This window comes from Phaethon aethereus (genome assembly GCF_964289735.1).
Source record: "Phaethon aethereus genome assembly, chromosome: 1".
Classification (NCBI taxonomy): Eukaryota; Metazoa; Chordata; class Aves; order Phaethontiformes; family Phaethontidae; genus Phaethon; species Phaethon aethereus.
The window spans coordinates 99911652-99937570 of NC_138575.1; the positions used below are offsets into that span (position 1 = coordinate 99911652).

The following is a 25919-nucleotide window of genomic DNA, read 5'->3' on the forward strand; positions in this document are numbered from 1 at the left end:
TCTGTGTAGCGGAGATAGGCTGCTGAAAAACAGAGGACTTGAACAAAGCAGTCAGTCTACAGTTGCAGTTTGCATTCCTGAGCTGTGAGGATTGCCTTCCAATTAATCCCTTTTGTAAGTCTCCATTTGTTGGGATTGGTTTGTTCCAATTTTTTTTCTGGAGCTGAGGTTTCTTGGGCCTGTTTTGTTTTTTCAGTTTTTGTTCTTTATGCATGTGTGATCTGTCTCTCCCTCCGTGTATAAAATATGTTATTTCCCCAAACACATCCTTGAATTTCTTATTTTACATGCAGAATACCCTGAACTTGTTGGCTTGCTGACTTCAAACATTAATTTCAGGAAATGTGAACATGAATCACTTTGCAACTACGTTTATTCTGTGGTACCAGCTTGAGGCTGGAAAATTCAGGTGGTCTGTGGAATTGTGCATTTCTTCTCTCTCATAAATATTTCTGTGGATTGCTGCAGGTGTTCATTAGAAGTTGCCTCATTTATCTTGCTCAGGGACTTTTTACCTGTAAATTGCTTGCATGTCCTTTGCTTTTGTGTCATAAATTATTTCCTATTCTTGTATTTCTGAAGGAAGTGGGTAGCTGATCTGTTTTCAAATGATGGGATCCATATCCTACTTAGCCAGTTAGGGAAACAAAGAGTTACAGTGATGGTAACTTTTTTTCCTCCCCACCTTCTTTGATTGCAGATCAGCTGGCTCCAACTTCAAGCAGTATGGCAAAGGGGAAATGAGAGAAGCCTGGTGTGCATGGTGGGGAGAGCAGTATGCTACTCTGGATTATGTTTAAAAATGAGGTTCATTTAGGGCTTTGTTATTAGGTTTGTCAGAAGGCATTTGTCAAGGCATCATGACACAGGCTTTCCCCTCCAGCCGGGTTTCTGTGTACAGCATACCAGCTCCATACGACTCTGAGCAGACTGCGGGGCAGGTAAGAGATACTAAGCTAAGCTTTACAGCAGGAACACAGTAAATGATCTCTCTGCCCACTCTGGTGTGTATTGATCTCTGCTCTTCGTATGCAAATTTATCCTAACCAAAGTGATAGCAATTTCCCCCCCACTTACACAGCTTGAAATGCATTCCACAAAAAAGCAGCTGAGAAATATGTGGGTTTCGTGTGTGGCATAGCCAATAACATGAAATATATCATTTCAATTTAATCCCCTTTAAAAACTAAAAGGGCAAATATACTAAAATATGGTACCATAGTTATTCTTTTGTTGTCTTACTGATTGATGCCTTCCTGTGTCTTTCTCTAGGAAAGTCCGCATATTCACTACTGCCCTCCCTACCAAGGGGGCTTGTGTCAGAAGTACCATCTCTTTGAATGGATGAGGTTGTGTTTCTGGAGAAGATGGCTTCTAGGAATATTGCTTATAGTTTCTTTAATAGTTACAGTAATTGTGCTAGTCCTGCACTATTCGTTCTGTAAGTGTTACTCCCCAGTGTGATCTGGATGGGACGGGTATTTTGCACTGTGTGAAAGATTAGTATGAAAAGCTCTGCACTAAGCAGCTAAGCACACAATGTGTGTATAAAGGAGATTTTCCCTTCTCCTTAATGTCTTTGCTTAGGCAACAAAATGCATAATAATTAGCAGTTGATGGTTGCACAAGAATAATTAAGGTATATATTCTACCTCAAAGTTTTTTGTTTCTGCTTGTGGTTACTGTCATTGTTGTAACTGTTATCTTTCCCAAGAACCTATAGGAATTAACTGTCTATCTTCTATTAGCTTTTTCAAAACAGAAAGGGTACCTAACTTATGTACACTCCTCCCTAGATCTCAGCTTATAGCCATTGAAATCATATCTGTTCAGGAGGATAGCGCTACAAAAAATGGAATTGTAAAAATTAAAACTTGCCTGTCTGAACCTGTACCTCATCCCTCTCCTTTCCTTATGGGCATTATTCTATTAATGGGACTGACCTGGCACTCTGGCTATTTCTGTGTGTTTCTCTTAAGAACTAATGTGTACCCATGCCAAGGACAAATACATGCTTTTGCAAGCTTCTTGTTCTGCAAGCTTTTCCATAATGTTATTAGGTGTGCTAATTTTTACCCTCTTTTTTTTTCTCAGCTCCAGCTTTCTCTTTTATTTATATTGGTGGAAGTGTAGAAATTCCTAACATGACTTACACAAATGACCTCAATGATCCAAAGTCACAGAAATTCCTCCTGCAAGCAGAAGCAATCCAAAATTATGTAAGTTCCCACATAAGTATAGTAATAACTTAAAAATATTAATTACAGAATCAGATTGGGAATGAGGTGAAGACTCACAATTAGTTAGTCATAATTTCAGTTAGTCACAATTTTTTTTTCATTAAAAATAGTAAATTTAAAGCTAGCAAGTGCTTCAGCTGTGTACAGCTTTAGGAATGTAGCTAGCCAGCTGCAGTTCAGTCTCACAGTAAGGCCAACACTTCCTAGGCGATAAAACCTGTGGGTTTCAAGGTTATGGACAAATTATTCTTCTTAAAGGAGTTAGGAGTGTGGTTTTTGTTTTGTTTTACTTTACTCAAACACTCTTCCTCTCTACATTTTTTCTTTGATTTTTTTTTTTTTTAATTATAGCTCAAATTCAATGCTTAACTTTGTTTTGTTTTCCCTTATCCCCCACAACAATGCTTGCTTTCTTGCACTTATGCGAGTTCCTATTTGTGAGATCAATACTGTTTCCTGGGTACATGTGAACAGCAGTCTTAAATACAAAGCAGTTCTCTGTTAGAGTGTATTTCCCAAAAGAGCTAATCCAGTGTCTCAAAGCTACTTTGTGCACAACCACTACAAGTTGCTCATGTCCATATTCTATGCTGGAAATTTAAAGACTGAAACAAAAATATAAATGTGTTCGTAAAGTCGTCTTTTTCATGGCTAACTATCAAGAGTTATCTATCTCTGTGGTCTTGAAATGTGATGTGACTTAAAAGTAATTTTTTTTGTAGTGGAAATGAACACCCATTTACGTTTCTTATTTGATATATTTTGTGAAAGTAATGGATAATGCTTGTAACATAGGAGGGAGGTGAGGAAGGAGAAAGGAAGAAATAAAACAAATACTTTAGAACATAAGAGATTATATTGACACTAAAATGTAACACTGTTTACGTTTTCTTTTGTCATTTAACTGTCAGTTTGCAGAATCATATAAGTCTTCCTCCTTGGGAAAGTACTACTTGAAATCTGAAGTCGCTGCTTTCAGGTGGGTTCTGTTTCAACATGTGGTATAAATTTGAGATATTCGATTGTGTTTGTCTTACCTTTTTTCCTGCATTTAAAATTAGTTATCTAGAAGAATGTGCAGATCTCCTTAACAGCGAATGAAAAATGCAGGAATGCACTTGAGTATGTGAGCTAAGAGCTAAGCTAGTAATGATTTCTGTCTTGCCCTGTAGAATCGTTGGGAGAAATCAAGTCTGATTAATCGTGACTTGGTTTGCAGATTGCTCTGTAATCTATTTAACGACTTTTGATTTTTGAAATCACAGTTCAGCAGGGTTTTTTTCTCTGTCACTTGTCAAAACTTATTTTGGTTTTGTCTATTTAAATGAAGTTCCTTTTTAACTTCTCAAAATAATACTTAAAGGTATAATTCTGGCCAGGACACTCTACTTAAGCTTCTGGTGAGAAATGTAAATACATTGAGCAGATGACTACTATGCTGCTAGGCTTTGAAAACTTCTGAAAGGTCAGTCCATAGGTCATTTTGAAAGGAAGACTGTGATGGATGGTTCCTTTGAATCATTTAAGTAATATTTTGTGTGTGCACACATACAGATTATTTTAACAAGAATTGTGTGAAATATTGTATCAATATAGGGACAGAAAATTATATTGTCATATGATGTAAGACTCAAAAATATTAAGGAAAATGTGTAACAGTAATATGGTCTTAAAAGTGTATAATTATGCAGCAGGGATGGAAACATCCAATTCAATAGAAAAAATTGCAAGGATTCTCCATGAGGTGTAGTTTTCAGCCTGGGTGTGTTACTGTTTAAGCAGCATATTTCTGAAACATTTCTTTTGTATAGAAAAAGCAATTGTTAAACAAGAGAGCACTTTTCCACTGTGTTTAGCTGCAACTTTCTGCACAGCAGTTCAACTGGCTATAAAACTGTGTGAACCAAAAATGCAGACCAGTGGAAAGCATGTCCAAAATATTAATTAGAGTGTATTTATAATGCATTTTTTTCCCTCCACAGTGAAGGAGAATCTGGACTTCGAGCTTACTACTGGAATACGTTCTGGGCACCACAAGATATGGTTGCTTCTCTTAAAAAATTAACACCAGTGGAAAGAAAAGAAATCGGTAGTAAACAAGCAGCTCACGTGTTCAGTTCCTCTGGGGAAGATGGTTTTGATCTTATTACAATGGAGCTTTTTGGTAACAATGTACCTGTCATTTAATACCTATTCCCTCTATTTTTCTTTCTCTAGTTTGTGTATTCGATTTGTGTAGCTGATAGTTATTAAATTTCAGTTTCAGATTCCACAGAATATGATGTGATGCTAAAATCAGGTAATTACTCTTCAATCCCAACTAATATCACTTTGGGGGGAAAAAAAATCCTGTAACACAAAAATGCCATTTTTCCAGTTATTCTTGTATCTGTAGGGCCTACAAACTAAACCAGACTAGGGACCTCTGTTGCCTGTGTTTCAAATAAAGACTGAGATGAAAATGCATTACAGCTTTTATTCTGGTGTTCTGACTAGAATGGTTGAAATTTAATAGTTCCCACTGAATTGCAATGAGCTGTGGCTGCTTTTCTTGGCACCTTTTAAAAAGCTACTATATAAAATTATAAATAATTTAGCTGCCTTGTGACTAGATAATTTGGGTTATTTATAGTTAGTGATAAGTCAAATACTGTAGAGCTTTAATTCCCTTTGCGTGGTTTCTCTATATCAAGCACACCTCGAGATCGACTTCATATTCTTAGTGTTTCATTGCATGGAGAAGGGCAAAGAGGAAAAGGCAAAGAAAGTGGTAGGTTTCAAGCAGAGATGGTAGCAATTGCAGCCAAGTCCCTTCCTGCTTGCTGAGTGTATGATGAGCTGATGGTGTTGAGGTGGTGTTCTTCCTTGGCCAAGGCAGGGGAAGAAGGTGATGCAGCCTGGTAGGGAAAAGGGAATAGAGTCCTAAAAGTAAAGGAAGAAGATATTAGAGTAGTCAAGGAGTATGGGTAGGAGATTGTTGCTGCCTTTTCTGAAATTTTACCCAATAACTTAATTTATCTTTCAACTTAACAGTTTTTCAGCCACTGATCTAGCTTCTTTTGTATAGCAGTATCCTTTGACCTGTACGCCAAGCCAGGTAACAACAGGACTCTAACTCTGATGAATCCCAAAAAGTCTTTTTATCAATGGAGGCTGCGAGTTCCTTCTAACTATGTGGTGAGACTGGTAGTTATCACTTTGCATGGTGTCACTCCAGAGAGCTGTGCATCACACCACTTATCAGCATATGATTTCCTTCTTCCTCTGCAGAACAAGATCATTACAAGGTATGATAGTACAGAACAAAGATGTTCTACTGAGATGTACAGAAACTCTCTGAAACTGTCGCAATATCAAAGTTATATCAAAGAGGGTTCCAAAAATGTAAGACTCCAAATACAACTTAATTAAAAATCTTGTATAAGGTTATAAAAAGGTCTTCCGTATTATTCCTCCCTCTAATGAATTATAAATTCCTGTGGCTTTTATTCTGCATTGTGACTAATTTTTACTGGTTTCAATTTCATACAATTACTGTCACAACTGAAAAAGATACAGACTTTAATTTTCTTTAGAGTATTGTATTCTATTACTTTTAGAAAACACATGTTTTATAGCAGTCCAGTCACAGGCAAATCCCTGCTCATAACAGGGGTGTTGTGTCTATGGAAGGCTCTATCCCCAGTGTCACTGTGTAGTCCATTTGCATAAGTGAGATCAGATGATCTTGTAACCTTCAGTGGTCACACTGCTCCTGCTTTTCAAAGTCAAATTTCATGTATAGACATGTTATCCACCATGAACCTGTCTTCATTAACAAACTAAGTCAACAAGTTTTAGAATCTGTGGATGGATGTGTTATAAATGATTTAGTCCCAAACAAGATTCCAATTCAAATTTACAATTTATTAAGTGAATAGAGGCAAGCAAACAGTGCTGGGTGCGCCGGGAGTCTCTGCTCCACCAAGACGCACGCGGTTCAGTTCCTGTTCCTGGTTTATATCCTGTCTGTTAATACATATTCATGAATAGGCGTGTCTTCTTCGGCACATGCCCTCTTGTCCTTCTAGAATCTTCCTCAGCATGATCCTGTTCGCTAATACATATTCATGAATAGGTGTGTCTTCTAATGCATATTAATGAACAGGCGTGTCTTCTTCAGCACATGCCCTCTTCTCCTGCTAGAGTCTTCTCGAATCTTCCTTGGCGTGCCCCCAGGATGACCCCAAACCTTATGCATGTGCTTTCTTTACACAATACTATGCGGTCAGTGGTCAAACTGGTTTGAGCTGATATACCAGCAAAGTAGTTTAACTTTCTCCTGTAAAATATCCCTTTTTATGGTGCAGGAGAAATCCATGAAAGTACAGAAGATTACACTTCATCACACGAATCAGATAAACATATTTCACAGATGGTTTCAAGGGGGGGGAATTTTTGTTTTTAAAGAAATTTTAGCTGAGTATGCAGATTTGGTTAGCAGTATCTGAAATGCACTTTAGTAGTGCTTTAACTTCCTTCAAATGAATAAGTAGTTCTCTTCAGCTCTATTTACAGACTTGTCTTTCTCCTTATGCAACAAGGTACAAGAGCTTGCCATTGCTGACAGGCTGTCAGAAAGCCAGGCACAGAGTGAGCACGGGGTTTTTGTAAGGAGTTGGTCTCGGACTGTAGCATAACATGGAGAATCCCGTTTCTGGTGCTGGGCTGCATCTCTTCTGCTGACTATGGGTTATTGCAAGACTGTTACTCTGTTGTGCGTTATTAGCAATGGCTCGACTTTTTAGGAACCAGAAGTGTAGTCATTCACATGCATGAAAGCACCTGGAAGCTAGAAAAACCAACACAGGTGTATGAAGTAACATGTTCAGAGAACATCGATGCAGTTAGCTGTAAAACAGAAAGTTCAAGAATGTGCACTGATGTCTGTCTATTAAAGAACTGGAACAGAATTTGGAGACTCAAATGATGATAAAAGCCCTATGGTGCCTCCAAAACAGTAGACTTTTACTTTTATTGCCAGCCTAGCAAATGTGTCGTTTTGCAGATGCCTATTAGTTTTCTACTTAAGATAAAAGTAGCTAGGCACATGCTTAGGACAGATGCAGTAGAATTAGTAATAATATCTCCAGTATCCATGAGAGCCAGGAATTATTGTACTACAGCCATTGTTTCCTGACATTCAGTTCTAGGATCACACATGGTGACTAAAAAGATTCTCACCAGTTTCTGTAAATGGCAATAATACAGCTGTTCAGTGACGAATACTGAAGAGTGAGCTAAGATTGTGAAATGTACTGTAAAAGTAGGTGTCTCATGTGGACAACTCTTCTCATATATGCTTGCCTTGCTTTTCTGATGATATTGTGACAAAAGGTACAGCTAGAAGATAGGCCAGGCTGCCAACTGGGTAGAAGATCAAGACACTGAAAAATTTCCATGTAGCAGTGGGGAGGGGACTCAAATTGTTCATTTTATAAAGGATTTGATGGGTATTATGATAAAAAAGATCTAATGATGTCTGCAAAAGAGAAGCAAACTACAGATCCATTGTCTAGTGCCTCACATGAAATGGGAGCAGAGAATAGCCTGCTAAAAGCGGACGAGGACTACTTTCAATTTAAGGTTCAAAAATTTTATTTTAGTGCTGTCATTCTGGATCTCAGTGACAAATCAAAGAACTTGATGCAGGGGTGTAATGGAAATACTCTCTTATTGTGAGGTCTGATCTTAATTGTTTTAATTTTCTGTACATAGAAAAAGAACGCTCTTAGAAATTGTTCACATGCAGATTTGTAAAGTAATGAAAAGAAATCCAACATATGCTGTGGATTTCAAAATGGAAGAAATATAAGACTGAATTTACAGATGCAAGAAATAGCACCTCAAATTACAAGTGATAGTAAGTATTCAAGCTTCAGGATATAATTAACTCTTCATTATTTAAGCAAAAGAACAATAAGAAGAAATGGCTGCCATGCATGGGGCTCCACATCTTGTGTGACAGCTTTTGTGACATGGAACCAAGCTGAATGTTAATAGACTGAAAATACTTTGGGCTCGTTATCTGCTGCATAGATGCTGTACACACTGCTGCACTGGCACTTGTTGCCTTTTCAGTGCTAGCCGCTGCTACTCAGTACCACTATCACTACTGAAGTAACATAATCTGGCACTGTCTTTCTGATGCTCGTACAGGTCTGAAAAATCCAAGGCATCTGTTAGGCCAGGATATCTGTCATGTTCACCCTGAGTGACTCAGCCTCAATGTTGGGAAACTCTAGTGTCTTCTGTAGTATCAGTTGAATGGAAGAATAAAAAGGAAGTGGTAGCCAAGGGATTATTTCTGAAACACAGATGACCAGATCAGTGTTACTTCTGTCCAGTTTCTCAGCAAAGATGACTGGAATGTGGGAAACTTTTTTTAACACAATTTTTGTAATATTTCAGATGGTGTGGACCTGGGGCCTGGACTCCTCCTCTTGTACGTTTAACTTCATCAAGTAATGTAATGTTGCTTACCTTCTCTCTGGACCGAAGAGAAGAAAGCAACTTATTAAAAGCCCACTTTCAAGCCATTCCTAAAATTAGTAAGTAATTAATAGAAACTACCATCTGATGTAAGCCCACTTACTTCTCTTGTTGCCTCTAAAAAAAGTTGATATTGCCAGAACATATCTGGGTGGAGGGAATGTTGGCATGTAAGTCAGGGAATTGTCATTCTGATTCACTAAAAAAAAAAAAAAAGTCTGAAAACTGAACAAAGAATAGAGAATACCCTTTGGTCTGGGAGATTGTTTTGTCTTCCTGATTACTACCCAAGCCATCTTTCCCAGATGTTACTCTTACTAGATGGGTAACACAACGCTAACAGAGCAGCCAGCCAGATAGCACTACAGGTGCTATATATCTAGCCAAACCTAGATAGCCCCAGTGGCAGAGCAGTACTTTTATCAGTTTTGGCAATCCATTCCCAGCTCAGGGAATGCGTCTTTCATGAAAATGGAAAACAAGAGCAAACGCTTACTTCTAATATGTCTTTGATCCTTTTCTGAAAGCACTGTTCAATGTAGTAAACTGCATCAGAAAAGTGTATTCAAGATCCAAGAAGTATATTCCATACCTATGGAGTACTATGAATTTTGCAAGACTTCTGGGTTATTAGTGAAATATTTTGAATAATGATAAACTGTAGTATTTTACAGGAGACACAGGGACTCCACAAATGAAAGCTTAGCCACGCTTGTTTTGTAATGTCTAAGGGAAAGAATTTTGACAAAAAAGCAAGTGACTATTTTTTTTTAACTTGTGGAACAAATCATAGGGGATGGCGTGTGGATAAACTTCTCTAAAGCTTACACATTTCAGCCTATGTCTCTGTGGATGCTGCTTAGGCAAATACTCATCCCATGCACATTACAAATTAGAATTGCTTCACTGTCCTGAAGATGGACACTCCAAGTGACATATAGCCCAGGTATTGCCACAAAATTTTGTTATTTTCAAAATTGTCTTAATTTATGTTATATTCATGTTTGCATTTACTATGTTAGCGAACGGAAACCAAAAGCACTAGGGACTGCATATCTAGGAGAGTTCTTGGTAGAAAATAAAACCTCAAAGAAATTGTTCAAATGTGGCTTGAATTTTCAGACTGAGAACTGACACATAAACGACCTGGTTTAAGTGAAATTAATCAAAGGTTTCACTTCATTGGGTTAATTGTTTTTTTAATTTTTGAAAATATCTACGGAAATATCAGAAGTAAATTGGAAGGGAGAGGTCTGTTGTGTCTGCATTTAATGGCTTCTTCCACTTACTACAAAAGAACATTTTAAAAAAACCTCCAGTCAGAGGAAGGTGTTTTGTGTTTATCCTTAATTGTAAATTGATCCGAAAATAAGAGAAATTCAGAGTGATGGGGAAGTGGAAGTTATATGATTTTCTGTTAATACAGGCAAAACGTGAGTTTAATACTGTCACAATCCATTCTTCTAACTCTCTACGTAGAGAAGGGTCCTAGCAAGTGAGGTAGGCTGTACACTGCAGCCCAGTTGAGATAACTGTGTTCCTTGCTGATGTATTTCTCCCCCAGTGTGTGGTGGTCATTATATTTCCTGGAATGGGACACTGAGTTCCCCTTATTACCCAAGTTACTACCCACCAAACATTGACTGCAGCTGGATCATCAGAGTAAGTGCTGGGAACTATTCTGAGTAGTGGTGACTTTGCTTTATGTGGTATAGACATAAAATTGGGAGAAATGGATTTCAATGTGGGTGAAATGAAGGGAAAACATACTAAGACCACTGCACCTGACTGCTTCTCAAGCACCCATTTCTTTCCTGTCCTATGTCAAGTGCCAGCTTTGGGAGGGAAACATTGCCACATTCCAAAAGGTTAAGTACATTATTCATGACAGAAACAAAGTGATGGGTAAGATGACAACTCCTAGCAGCCAGACAAAATTCCTAATAGTCAGGGCTTTGCTTCTATGTCAGAAAGAAAAAATGGTCATGTAAATCGTGCATCAAGTGATGGAGACCACACTGTATTTCCCTGAACTCTGCAGAAACAGGACCTTCTCTCTTTCAGAAATGCTCTGTATTTCCAGCAAACCCTTTGGCAGGACTTAAAATCTGCTCATGATTTGCACCAACCTCCTGGTGTGTTTATCTGTTGCTCCGTTAAGCATTTCACTACTGTTTTTTGACTTTCACTGGAAAAGGATGGTCTTCATGTCTATGAGTTGGTAAAAGTCTCTACCTTTCACATGCTCAATGAAAATTATTAGCAGCTTGTAACACAAAACTCTCATCTATATGCAAGAAAGAGAAGAAAAAGTCTTTCTAAAACAAAGGTTCATAGCTAATGCAATTGAGTGACCAGCAGCCATAGGTATTTTAAATCTCTTATTTGACCTACAGGAATACGTGGCAGCACGTAACATGAACCTCAGATATAGTGCTTTATGCTGGCTGCAGGAAGGCTTACACTCCTTTATCAGGCACAGTCTGGTACAAGCTGGGTTTAAAAAGATTTTTATACATGTTTAAAATAGCGAAGTTTTTTTGTTTTTCAAAGGTGTTTATTTGGATAATAAAAATTGTAATATTTTCACTCTGATAATAAGTAAAACAAGATTTACCATCTTAGAAGCACAGGCCTTTTCATTTTGTGGATGTGTGCGTCAGGATATTTACCCTTTGATTTTTAGGCACCATTGCCTGGTTACAAGCTCTCATTAAAAATCTTCATAATACAAATTCAAGAGAAGTCTCCAGGGTCCAGTAAATGTGATAAAGACTGGTTAGAAATTGATGGGATTAGGTGAGTAAACACACTATTTTCTGACATACTAATTTGCACTTTGATGTTCTGAGCAACATACTGTACTTAAGAAAAAAGCATCTCACCACTTCCAGTGCAGAAAGATACATTCCAACAAGAATTGGCATGTTTCCACTGAATTTTGGCAGAATAAAGTTCTTAGTCCTGCCCTATTACTGAATATTTGTCATTATGTTAATTTAAGCATTCTGGGTTTTTTTACAGTGTTAGGCCTTTACTCACTTTGTTGTTCCCCTTTAGAGCCATGACATAGAAAACTGCAGGATTTTATGCAGCTCAGTTGAACTGTAAATTCCTGGCAATGGGTGAAGAGCTTGTGTCATCTGAAGTTTCATTTTCTATAGCATTTACTTCAGTGAATGTAACTGTTTTCTGTAAATAAGACAAATTTCAATGTGTGTGCTTAAAAAGACAAGTTAAAAACAAACAAACTCACAACAAAACGGTACTAGAGTGATTTGTCTTTTGGAAGGAGCGTATTGAAACCAGCAACAGCTGTTGGATTTGGCTGTATGACCCCATTACAGGATTTGTAACCATTTGGGTTTGCAAACCGAAATGGGAAATCTGAAATCAAGAATGCCTGGAAGTGGTTTTATTTGTAAGGTAGATTCTGACATTGATCATCTTGTGTTTTGTTTTAAATTCTGCTAGTCCCAGAAAAGTTGTGGAGTGGAAGGCATTTGTAAATAAGCTTTCTAATTCTTCTGTTGAGCTATTTTAACATTAAAAAAAAAAACTGTTCTTTGTTGTATTGTACCAATGCCAAAAACTTTAAAACCCTTTAGTAAAAAGAAAGGTAACTGGATGGTAATGGTTAGTTTGGTTAGAAATTAATTATTCTCACTTTTGCCTTGCTAGATACTGTAAAGCTCTTTCAGAAAACAACAGAAACAGAGAATATGGCTATTCTGTCACAATCAACTTCCATTCTGATGAACTGGTTACCCACAGAGGGTTTTATATTGAATACAAAGCCTTCAGTCACACAGATCGTAAGTGAATAAACATGCACTTCAATTTTTAAGGAGAAACCTTTGAGAAACCATGCTTGATAGACCAACAACATACAAATTGACCTGATTTTTTTTTTTCTTAACTTAATTGCAAGAGAGAAATGTTTAAAATGTTGTTATGTATTTAATTGAACAAACAAATGTACAAAATTAGATAAAAGATGCTTTTAGAAGCTAGTACTTATTTTCTAACTTTTAACAACATTTCTGTAAAGTGGGAAGCAAAAGAAAAATTTCCCAATTTCTGGAGATCTAATTATTTGGTATTTCTCTAACATCTTAAAATAGCCAAGCTGCGACATGAAAATAGCATGGCAGAGAGGTTTTAAACATAACTCCTGCCAATAGGAGTTAAGCATGAATGGTTAGTTTTTTCTTTAAAATAGCAACTCAATGTGTGCTGGATCAGCTTCCAGGTTTAGACAAACTATTTAAGTTTTCACTGAGAGTCAAGGAGGACCCGTTGTTAACAAGTGTTGCGGAAATATGACTGGGTTTCTTACAGACCTTTCCAGATTTCCCAGTCTCTGAGCTTTTGGAGTAGTGTTAGTTTTGGTGGTTTGTTTTTTGGAGGGGAGGGGTTTCCAGAAAGTGGAACAAGGATTTTCAGAAAACATGTATATATTTACTTGTATCTTTTTCTAAGAAATATCACATCTACAGTATATACTTTGTAAATTCCTTCTCTTCAGTAGTTTGCAGAAACATTCTCTCTTTTTTTTTTTGTTTCTATGCCAACCAAGGTCTTTTTCCAAATTAACTTCTAGGTGGCTGAAGTTCTCTGTGATTTCGAGAGATTAGTTCAGTGTTTGAAACCTCTTCAGATCCCAAGCGTGCTTGACTGAGCATAGCTCTGTTCATTGCTGACTTAGAAGTTTTTATGTATTAAGATCTCTGGTATAGATTCCTGCTTCATGTCTTTCATTAGAAATAAGTGGCAGATTTTATGGTCAGTCATTCTATAGGACTCAGATATTTTCAGGGATTTATTTTTCCATCGTTGTGTGTCTCTTCCTACTGGAAAAAGTTACAAACTATACTGTGTCCTGTGGTTACTCTGGTTACTGCCTCAAAAACAGTTCAGAGACGAGTCAAAGCCTAATACCTTTCTCTACAGAGAAAATCCCCAGTCTTTATTTTGTATACAAGTCTTTACTTTCTGTGTGCTCTGCTCCATTTCTAGTGCTAAGCCAGCAAACAGATGGCTCAAAGTCATGTAATCAATCCTCAGTTGCAATCTGAAGGAGCTGTATTAAGACTCACCAGGATGGGTAGCGTAGCTGTGATGTGTCAGTATGAAGACAATACAGTAAAGGCATTTGTGGAGGGGTGTCTGAGAGAGCACAGTGTATTGAGAGCACTGGTCTTCCACAAGAGCATTGCCTGTAGCAATAGTGAGAGAGAGAGGGGAAAAAAAGATTAATTTTCTCCCACATCTTTAGTACCTGCAGCCACCCACATCAGATTAGCTTCTTCCTGTTGTTGGGCACCTACCAAAGCACGGTTATTAAAATCACAGGCTCTGCTCTTAGAGTCGACCTGGAAGACAAATGCCAGCCATCAGCTGAATAACTCCAGGGAATGGTGAAAAGAACACAGAGACTCTTGCTTTGAGCTAGTGCTGGCTGCGTAGCATCTTCTTTCCTCCCACCAGTGTCACCTGCAAGGCAGTGAAGAGGACTAAATGACTCCAGATCATAATTGATTAAATGAAAGTGGGATACATGTGTTTGGTCCTTCAATCTCCTTTAGCTGTTAATTTGCCTGTGGTGCTAGAGGGGGAAGAAATTTAAGTTGGCTTGACCTGAGCAGAAACAGGAAATTTTTCTTTGCTACTTAATCTTCCACAGATTGTCTTTCTGTGTGGGTATGCCAATGTCTGGGGCTTTTTTTGCTGGCACATCTGAAAAAAATGGAAGAGAAAAAACCTTTTTTATACATTTCAAAGAAACACCTGAGTATCGGTACTAGGTGTTTTTTACCTAGTTTAAGTGTTTAAGTGAAGTGAAAGAAATTCTTGGTGAAAGGCTGTTTCATAATGAAATTGCTAATCTGAAAAGTATTTGATAAAGCACTTGTTAACATCAGAAACAAAATTGGAGTGTAGTAGCACAGAGATGAATTCCTGCAACATTTTAATGTCAGGAAATTTGTAGTTATAATACTAAGGAGAATGCCTGGTTTTGGCTTTTTTTCCTTTTTTTCTTCTCTCTCTCCTTAGATCCTCTTGTGTAAAACATATTACCTTAACAAATTGAAAAGATGTTCACTATCGGTAGCAAATATGAATCACTTTCAACCCTTAGAGTGAGGCAGTGAATGTGAATTTAATTTTCTAAGTAATTTTCTAATTGGAGGTCCCAGAAGACTGGAGGCTTGCCAATGTGACGCCCGTCTACAAGAAAGGCCGGAAGGAGGATCCTGGGAACTACAGGCCTGTCAGCCTGACCTCTGTTCCAGGGAAGATTATGGAGCGGTTGGTTTTGAGAGTGCTCACAGGGCATCTGCAGAACAGCCAAAGGATCAGGCCCAGCCAGCATGGGTTCATGAAAGGCAGGTCCTGCTTGACCAACCTGATCTCCTTCTATGACCAGGTGACCCGCCTAGTGGATGAGGGAAAGGCTGTGGACGTTGTCTACCTGGACTTTAGTAAAGCCTTTGACAGTGTCTCCCACAGCATTCTCCTGGAGAAACTGGCGGCTCGAGGCTTAGACGGGTTTACTCTTCGCTGGGTGAGGAACTGGCTGGATGGCCGAGCCCAGAGAGTTGTGGTGAATGGCGTTAAATCCGGCTGGCGGCCGGTCACGAGTGGTGTTCCCCAGGGCTCGATTCTGGGACCAGTCTTGTTCAATATCTTTATAGATGATCTGGATGAGGGAATTGAGTGCTCCCTCAGTAAGTTTGCAGATGACACCAAGCTGAGTGGGAGTGTTGATCTGCTGGAGGGTAGGAGGGCTCTGCAGAGGGATCTGGACAGGCTGGATCGATGGGCAGAGGCCAACTGTATGAGGTTTAATAAGGCCAAGTGCAGGGTCCTGCACTTTGGCCACAACAACCCCATGCAATGCTACAGGCTTGGGGAGGAGTGGCTGGAGAGCAGCCCGGCGGAAAGGGACCTGGGGGTGCTGGTTGACAGCCGGCTGAATATGAGCCGGCAGTGTGCCCAGGTGGCCAAGAAGGCCAACAGCGTCCTGGCCTGTATCAGCAATAGTGTGGCCAGCAGGAGTAGGGAAGTGATTGTGCCCCTGTACTCGGCACTGGTGAGGCCGCACCTTGAATACTGTGTTCAGTTTTGGGCCCCTCACTACAAGAAGGATGTTGAGGTGCTGGAGCGTGTCCAGAGAAGGGCAACGAAGCTGGTGAGGGGTCTGGAGCACATGTCTTATGAGGAGCGGCTGAGGGAACTGGGGTTGTTTAGTCTGGAGAAGAGGAGGCTGAGAGGAGACCTTATCGCTCTCTACAACTACCTGAAAGGGGGTTGTGGCGATGAGGGTGTTGGTCTCTTCTCCCAAGTAACTAGTGATAGGACAAGAGGAAATGGCCTCAAGTTGCACCAGGGGAGGTTTAGATTGGATATTAGGAAAAATTTCTTCACTGAGAGGGTGGTCAGGCATTGGAACAGGCTGCCCAGGGAGGTGGTGGAGTCGCCATCCCTGGAAGTGTTCAAAAAACGTGTGGATGTGGCGCTTCAGGACATGGTTTAGGGGACATGGTGGTTCTGGATTAATGGTTGGACTTGATGATCTTAAAGGTCCTTTCCAACCTAGTGATTCTGTGATTCTGTGAATATTGATTTATTTAATTCAAACTGCTTAATAAAAATCTGTGGCAGATTATGCCAAATAAGATAACATTTCCTTTTCTAACTTTCAGTCTAGTTTATAAATGACACTAGCCAGCCTTGTTTTTTTTTAATAGCCATTTTAATATTTCTTCATATCTCTTGTGTTCTCCTGTAAACAGTTTGTTCTAGGAAGTTTAGAGACTGGCTGAAATTATCTCTAAAATATTGGTGACTGTCTTTAAGATCACATGAAGGATGTGGGTGAAGATATGAGAGTCTGGAGAAGAGGTTGTGTAATGCATCTCTTTACAGTGTGAGAGAACAGGAAAAAATGAGAAGGGAATTTTACACCAGAATTTACAAGTTAAGCTTCAAAAAAAAAAAAAAGCAACAAGTGGTAAAACTAGCTTCTTACAAATAGTTTAAAGTATTAAAAAGCCACATGGAGTTTCTTATTTTGTTTCAGTTCTCTGCTGCAATAGGATAAATAGAGAAGTTGTACTTTGACACTGTCTTGTGTGACAAACTTATCAGTAAGTAAAGGAAACACAGTGGAAAAAATACAGAAAACTGTTTCCAGAGAATGATTGCCAATGGCTCATTACCAAAATGGAATTTATTATTATTGTTATTAAGTTATTTATTTTAAATATATAATTATACATTTAATACATAATTAATATTTATTATTATTTCTTTTATTATTAATAATAATTACTATTTATTGCCATTCTGCCAGTACCTGTTATGGGACATCTCATAGTTTTTTTGTTGGTGATCTAAATGATGGATTAGAGCAGATGCTTACAAAATAGGAAAAATGCCACACAAGAGAAAGAAAGATAGCTTTATAGATGATCCTGACAAGCTGGAGAATCTATGTGGAGAAAATTATACTCCATTCAATAAAGACAAGATCTGAACTTAGGTAATCAAATACACACGTGGATTGCCTAAGTTGCTTTTCTGCTGAGAAATGGCTGGGGGGTGATAGTGGCTCAAAAGATGACTCTGGCACAAAGACATATGCTTTTCTGCGTCTGTGTGTTTGGTGTTTTGTTGTGTTTTCAAAGTGTCACGCTAGGATGTAAGACAGGAGTTTGAAAAGATCTTCCCAGTCACCAGTGGGAAGGCTTCAGCTAGAGTACTGTATCCAAATTGGGCACTGTACATCAAAGAAGATAGGGAACAAAGAAGAGGTGCCAGAAAGACTGACCAGAAGGTGATCCAAGGTCAGAGAATGCAGCACAAGTTAGTTAATGAAACAAATCTCTCTGTCACTGAAGGTTATCAAAACCAAGGTAATGTCTGGCTGAGGTGGCACAGTAACATCAAGGTGACCTCTGATAGGGAGTGTAGCACATGGCTGCTACCCAGCTATTTTGATTATAAAGCATTTACAGACCTTTCTTCTTCAGGTTGTACTCCTGAACAGTTGAACTCCGGTGATGGAAAGTGTAAGCATCAGTATAAGAATTGTAAAGATGATGATAGCAGTGGTGAGGACAGTGATGAAAACAACTGCTGTAAGTATATATTTTTAGCTATTTTCCAAAAGATGGTGGAAGGTAGAAACAGGAATACGCTTATTTTAATGTAAAAATGTAGTATTTCTATATAATTTTTTATAGAACAAAGTACAATTTTCATAATAGTGAAAACAAAATATGGAGAGTATAACTAGTTCTTGGGAGAGTCTAGACAAGAAATTAATGAAGCAAAATCCAAGATAACAGTGATTTTATTTACATGACCTAACCACAGCTTGCTGGCGATTCCGTTAGAAAAGCATTTTTTCCCCAGCTGCTGACAGATCAGTACCAAATAATCTAAAGGAGAGAGACATAATAGCTTTGGGACTTTTTCCCTTCACCACATGCGTGGTTTCTTTATTGTAGTTACACCATGGTTACAGACATTGCTGGTACAGCTAATGTTTCCCTAGTGTCTTACTGCATTCTGCCTTTATAATTTTTGCCTTGCGTTGAATCTTAGATCCTTGAGGTAGCCAGGAGTATGTCCATGGTTGTTGAAAAAAACAAAACAATCTCCCTTCCACTGTTTAGAGGTCTCTCTAAACAACTGATAATAAGAATGATAGTAACGAAAGCCTATTGCTGAGATCTGTCAGGATTCCCACATAGTAAACTCTGATAGTCCTTAGCCAAAAATTTCTTGGAGGGAGGTATAAAGCTTTTCTACAATTTTGTCAACTTTCACTCAAAAAGGATGACTTCCAGATGATACCTGCTGTGAAGATTTATAATTTGTAATGCCAGTAGCACTGGTGAAGGTAAAACAACTGATCTGACAAGCCTAGCTTGCTCAGTTTAGAGTTAAGTAAAATGGGAGTGAGGACAGTTAGAGGTTCTTCTGTCTTTCCTCATGGACCATGGAGACTGGAATTAGTGTGATCAGTAATCAGAGTGGAACATTGCCCCTGTCCTCTCTCCACAGAGAGACCAGTTTACCCCAGTATAGACTGTGACTTAAGCAGAATGGAATGTGTAGCTTTGAACACCTTTCACTACTGAGTAGGTTGAGTGTGCAAGTATTTTTAATAATTTGAAACCGTGCCTCCAAACATGTGACACTATCTTCTCGCTCTTATTTCAGCCTACAAAAGTTGCTCCCCTTATGCATACAAATGCCTCAATGGAAAATGCTTACTGAAACCCAATCCTGAGTGTGATGGGAAAAGAGACTGTGCAGATGGATCTGATGAAATGAACTGTGGTGGGGTAACATTTATTTTAAAATTAGTTAATGACTTGGGAAACTGAGTCAGGAATTTGTGCTATGGTCAAGCATTATTGATTTAATCAATTCTTAATTCAGATGTGAATTTAAAAAAAAATCTCCTTGTAACATCTGTATGAAAAATTCTACTTGAATTTTGCACTGTCTCATTTTAAATCCACTGATCTATTCTGTCTATGATGACTTATTTAGAGCAATGCACACTTTGAGATTAAGCTGGTAGGTCTTAGTGCTTGCTTGAGCTGAATGAAATGCAGTCAAGGAGTTGCATATGTAAGGAGGGAAAAGATATGAGATTGAATTCAAGTGAATTTTTGGAAAAAACCCAGCTTAGAATTGTGCTTGAATGTCTTTTTGAATTACTAGCCTCTTCAGACAGCTGTAAGGGAGGATAGACAATGATTGGTTTATTACTGACCTGCCCATTGAGTGAAAATGGGTGAGACCATTACCTTTTTACCAACTGCACAGTAAGAAAATATTTTTTTTTTCTAATAGCTTTGAGGTCTATGGACAAAAATTTATGTATTAACCATAGCAAAGTGAAATGACCATGTGGTTTTTGTTATTATTTTATTAAATTATTTCTATCAGCTTGTGGAAGACACCAGCCTAAGAAAACCAGAATTGTTGGAGGTGAAGATGCAAGATCTGGAAAGTGGCCTTGGCAAGCAAGTTTACAGATGGGAGCACATGGCCATGTATGTGGCGCATCTGTTATTTCCAATAGATGGCTCATATCTGCTGCCCATTGCTTCCTGGATTCTGATTCTGTGAGGTATGAAGAAGTTATATTGTCATAGAGTATTTTCAGTTTAATAACCTTACAGTGTTGCTTTCAAAAGTCTGCAGTAGTTCTTCCTTGTCTAGTTAAGGTAATTAAGGATATAACTCTGTGACATGATATTGCTACGTGAACCCTTAATATTGTATTCTGCTGGCTTCAAAAGTCCTAAGTGTCTGAAGTAACTATTTTGACTCAATTTCCAGTGAATTTTGCATGGTAAAACACACTGTTTTGCTGGAGTTAGGGAAAATAACTTTTTTTTAGAAGGGAGGCATTTTCTGAGTAGAAGTTCTTGCCTTTTTTCCCAAGGAAAGGACTATTTATTGATCTGGAGTGTAAAACTCAGCAATGTTCAGTTTAGGTAGTGTAAATTGAAAAGACGTACCTCCTACATCTGGCAAGGAGGAAATATAGTTTAATAATACACTTTTCTGACTTGCAAAGCATGGTGCCTTGCAAGGAATTGGTCTTATAGCCCGTTACTTAACATTTTAGGAGAGAGAGACTGTAGTGCATCTATCTTCCTAAGTGGTATTCTACTCCATTCACTTTGGTTTTGATGAATCTCATCAAATATCAGTAAGTAGATAAAATGGATGAACTGACTCTGCATTACTTTTCTAAAAACATTCTCTTTACAGATACTCCGTTCCTTCGGGATGGAGAGCATATATGGGCTTACATACTATTAACGAAAAGAGCAATCGTGTAGCTATGAGATCAATCAAAAGGATTATTGTCCACCCACAGTATGATCAATCTATCTCAGACTATGATATTGCCCTGTTGGAAATGGAGACGCCTGTATTCTTCAGTGAGCTGCTACAGCCCATTTGTTTACCCAGCACCTCTAGAGTATTTGTTTATGGAACTGTCTGCTATGTAACTGGCTGGGGAGCCATAAAAGAAAATAGTATGTTAATTTCCTGGATATACTTCTTGCAAGTTTGGCTTAATTTTAAACTCTAACAATGAAATATTTATTGTAGTAAGAAATAATACTTGTTTACTTAATAGGTCTACAAAAAGCTAGAAAATATCCCCGTGGCTACAGTCTGTGAATTTTGAACGTCTGCTTGGATGGCAGGTGATAAGTGACAATTTGCCTACTTGGGTGTCACAGACCATTCCAAAGCAAATGATCATATATTTACAAAAATGTGCCCCTTTTCATGCTTATGGCTCATTTTATCTGGTGAATAGGTCGTAAGCAAACTTACTGGTAAAGAAAAAGGGACTTGTAACTATTGCAGAGAAAAAATGTGTCTTTAAGACTGTTTGACAATATGGGGCCATGAACAGCAAAAATTGCAAAAATACTGTGGAGGGTTTTTTGTTTTGTCTGTCTTAACCAAAGGCTATTTAATGTATGTCCCATGAAGAGTTCTGCCTGCTCAGCCTGGAGTAGCATGCTGCAGTGGGGAGGCAGGAAAAAGGCAAACAGAGTTGGAGAAGGGGCAGTGGGGGAGCCCACTGGATCTTGGCCCTGTCTCAGCATTAAACTGAAGCCAGTTTTGAAACCTGGGCTTAGACAGCTCCTCAGCATTGCAGTGGTCCCCACAATTGCACTGAGACATAATCCCTCATGTTTGATCAGAAGCTGTGTGCTATGATAATTCTGGCTTTCTTAATGTGCCTTTTTTAAAAAAAGATTTAAGTCTAGATAATAATGTAATAGCCTAATGAAGTGCAAATAGCTTTACAGTTGATGCCTTCTTATAATGTCTTGCTTTTTAACAAAATAATGTAGGTAATATTTAAAAATCACTATAATTGTATGTGGAAAAAAACCCGTATTTTTCTACCTTACCTGTTTCATTCCCAACCCACACTCAGAGACAAATGAGCAAACAAATCACAACCCAGTACTTCCTTTGATCAGCCAGGTGTTGAAAGGGTTATGTTCATTGTTGAGCCAAAATATGACTGAGGATGTTTAGTTCACAATGACACCTTATGCAAATACTATAGTATAGAATTAAGCTCTTAATATCATTTGAGACTTACAGGCTTGATTTTTTTAATTACACCTCCCCCTGCCATCAGCTGCATTCTTCAGGTCCTTCCCTAGAAGTGAGAGCGTGGAAAAGAATATAGAAATTTCATTTACTAGGACTTGGACAATGGTTGGAGCACAAATAACAAAAAGCTTTGGGCATAATTTGAAATTACATTCAAAATCAGTCACATTGTGTGCAATCTTGTATTATACTCATCACTTGCATAGCTTTTTTTACTGCTCTGGCAGAAGATGCTCATAAGGATAAAGACTAAGGAAAGGGAAAGGTGATGCATAGGGACCTCAATGTCTAGAGGGTGGTGTAGACAACAGCTTTCAAAAGCTGAGGGCAGGCAGCAGTTGAAGGAAGGGGAATTACTCTCCTGCCATCAGCTGGATAAATTTTGAGTTGGAGCAATTCTCTTTTGTTTTGACAAGTGGTATCTCTGTTAGAAATCTGTGCCACCATAACCTTTTCATTACCTTTTGTATTTTTTCTAGGTCACCTTGCTAAAACACTGCAGGAAGCTCGAGTGAGAATAATTAACCAAAGTGTTTGCAACAAGCTGTATGATGATCTCATCACATCACGTATGCTGTGTGCTGGGAATCTTAATGGTGGCGTTGATGCATGCCAGGTAATCTGGAACTTGTAGAGAAACTACAAAGGAATATTTGCTTTCATTGGAAAACTGTTGAATTGTGGGTTGTTTGTGGTTTGGCTGGTTTTTTTCTGTAGTAATAGAGCGAGATGTCTGGAGTGTATGGTTAATATAACATGACAATTAAAGGCTTTCCAAAATAAGGAAGGAAATTTGGCATAGATAATCTCTGAATCTCTTGAGAAATGTTGCTTTGCAAAGATAAATGCAAAACGTCTCAAAGAATTCTTTTTCCTCTTCAAAAGTTACATTTCCTATAAAAGAACAGAGATGTAAGCGTAAAGGGAATAAAGTTAGGGCCATCTGCGATTTTTGCTATTCATATTTATATTTTTTCCTGTTTTTCATGTCTGGGTGTGGGATTAATAAAATACTGTAACAGTATGATGAGTAACGTATTGTTATATTTACAAAGAAATACAAAAGGTGAAGGTAAGCTAGATGGGGTAAACACAGTTGCAATGGTGCCTTTTAGTTTCATATGTTCATTCATGTGTATAATTACAAGTTTTGATTACATCATGGTGTTGTAAGTTATATGACCTACTTTATTTGCACACCCATTCAGAAACTGATCTTTGCATATACTTCAACTGTCTTGACTCAGCCTTCTTTCTCCTTCTCAGTTGTTAGACTAGATGTGTACTTTATCAGTACTTAAATTTGTTATGACACTTTCAAAATTACAAACACCGCCATTATACCAGTTATTCTGACTAAAGTCAGAGAAATGTGTCACTGATTTTAGACCATGGTAATGTGATAAAATTATTCTGTAATATATAAATTTTATTATTTTAATGTAATAGGATAATTTTTGCAAGATCATATCTCTTAATGGGTCAAACTTCTTTATACAGAATAGACTACTTGCAGGATATTCCTTCAGTTTCTAAGTTCTAATACAATTAATTATTATTTTTGTTAACTTCATGTGCAGTTCGTGTATAACCTTAGACCTTGGAATTCTTTTGCAAAACATGTTGTTTTAGAGGCTTGATGTTACTCCAAAAAATGTGTTGCTTAAGAAAAGCCCTTGAATATTTAGATGGACATTTTAACGGATTTGGTTCTATACCTTATTGGTCAATCCAGTTTCTGACATACTGTGTTTGAATCCTAGCATGCTGGCCCTCTAGGCCTTTAAGTTCTTAGTCTGAGTAGCATCCTTGCTCCTTCTTTTCAGTTGCTAATATATTTCCTCTGCAGTACTAGAGAGGAATGATGTTTGGCAGTTCAGGAAATCCCCACAGCACCCTGAAGCCCTTTTTCTACAGTTCCAGATTTGTGAGCATCCTGATGTGTTTCATTTCTTCATGGACACGTAAGCTGTGCATATACTGCACAGGTTATGTGAAGCTTCCAAACACCTTTCATCCTTAGAGGATGTGATACTTACTGTGAGAAAGAAAACATTTAGTGTTTCAGACTCCGTTTTCTTATCACTCTAGGATGTTCTTTTGTCTCGGTTCCTCTTCTTAGGTTCCTTCCTCTCCACCAGCCTACAGCCCCTTCGGTCTTTCAGAACTGGCAGTGTAACTGTCCAGTGTATATAGCCTGACTTCTCAAGTCACTTTGAGATCAGCCTCTTGGATTATCAAAATTGCCAGTGTGACAGCAACCGGAGAAAGGGGAAGAACTGTTCCGGCTCCTTTTTTTATCTCTAGATAATTTTGTTTGGCTGGGTGATGAAGGCTTTCTATTGTTACTCTTTTCTCAGTACACTGCTTTCTTCTGACGTCTTCCATGTTTTGGCTCCAACTGGGGGCAGCAAACAAACCCCAGGGTCAACTTGGAGGCTGCCAACTGCCTTGTATGCATAAGGAACAGCTGCAGAGATGAGCTGTGTTCATAACTGCATAGAGTTCTGTGAACTGGTCTGTTCACAGAAGGTATACAAGGTTAAAACAATGAAGGACACAAAGCATTTGTGAGGCCAACTGCATTTTGATCCCATGAACTGAACTAAATGGGAATTTGTACCTTTCTACGTTGCTGTACAGAGCTGCATGTTCCCTTTGAGAAGCTAGTTCTTATTTGCAAATTCCTTAGTCTTTGTTCTTCTTCTCCCTCCATGAATGTAGACACAATCTTGATTATGAAACCGCTGATAATACTTAGTTTTAATTGGTTTGGTTTTTCGGTTGGTTTTTTTTCTGTCGGGTTTTTTTTCGTTGTGAGTGTGTTGTATCTTTCTGTTCCTATTTAATAGACAGCATAAGAGCTCTGCCTTCAATCTGTGAACAATTTATGGTCAAATAGTAGCAGAACTCCCACTTTCCATCCCTGTCTTCTCCTCTCCCCGCTCAGCCTGTGATCAGTTGCTTTACGAATCCAGTAATGGGACATTAACATTGAATAATATTTTAAACTTCTTGCCATTGCTTTATATGGATTAGTTTGCTACTTCCATAAGTTAAAATAAAATTAATAAATTTGACATCTAGCTGGGTACATTCTACCCAGAAATAAGAGTCTAATATTAAGTTGTAATTTAAGAAAGAGAGGGAAAGGTATTTGCTGTCCTTAAATAACCTATCTTTTGTTACAAAGCTCTGTGTATGTAGTGTGCACGCGTAAGCGCACTAATGGCTGAACTCCCTTCATTTTAGGGAGATTCTGGAGGTCCCTTGGCCTGCACAGGAAAGGGAATTAGGTGGTACCTTGCTGGCATTGTGAGCTGGGGTGAAGGATGTGGTCGGCGCAATCGTCCTGGTGTATACACTAAGGTGGCAGCACTTTTTGACTGGATTCGTTGGAATACAAGCTGATGTGCCAAGGAGAAAATGCAGATCATCTCCCTTATGAAAGCTGCTTCCTACAGTAGTCTATCATGTCCATCTCCGATGATACAGCATGGAAGTGCCATTGACTGTTTCTTTGTGAAAGGATGTAATGAAGAAATTATCATTTGTTCACCTAGCAGTAACTGTTCAGATTCAGCACAGCTTCATATTCCTTACAGATTAATCTTCCTTAACCCCAGCAGCAGAAACAGCACTGCCTTAAAAAGAGCAGTTAGAACTTGTAACAAAAATCCAGCCAAATCTTTCTTCTCCAGATCTTCTCCCCTCCTTCCATCTCCCTTGCCATGTATATATCTATATATGTTTCCACATACACATATCTGGCCATATTAATATATGAATGTATTCATATTCAATATGGCCATGTTCATGGCCACATCCCATATATACTCAACTCATATATGTTACCTTAGTGATGTTACAGTATTCTAAACATAGTAATTTCATGTTTCTTGAAAATACTATAATCAGTATAATGTACAAAGCTGAGATTAATTCATTCTCTAGTTATGC

General features: G+C 38.3%; 1 protein-coding gene across 1 annotated transcript; it reads left to right on the plus strand.

The window, feature by feature from the left end:
* Window positions 1–860: 860 nt before the first annotated feature.
* Window positions 861–25391, plus strand: LOC309403498 (suppressor of tumorigenicity 14 protein-like; the record flags this gene model as incomplete). Its single annotated transcript, XM_081997649.1, has 17 exons — window positions 861–941; window positions 1273–1441; window positions 2095–2219; window positions 3152–3219; window positions 4223–4404; window positions 4501–4539; window positions 5308–5527; window positions 8691–8830; window positions 10336–10433; window positions 11458–11570; window positions 12453–12586; window positions 17810–17917; window positions 19008–19127; window positions 19746–19929; window positions 20580–20851; window positions 22439–22575; window positions 25212–25391. The coding sequence occupies 17 exons, from the start codon at window positions 861–863 to the stop codon at window positions 25368–25370; spliced, it is 2349 nt and encodes a 782-aa protein (XP_081853775.1). The 3' UTR covers window positions 25371–25391.
* Window positions 25392–25919: the final 528 nt, after the last annotated feature.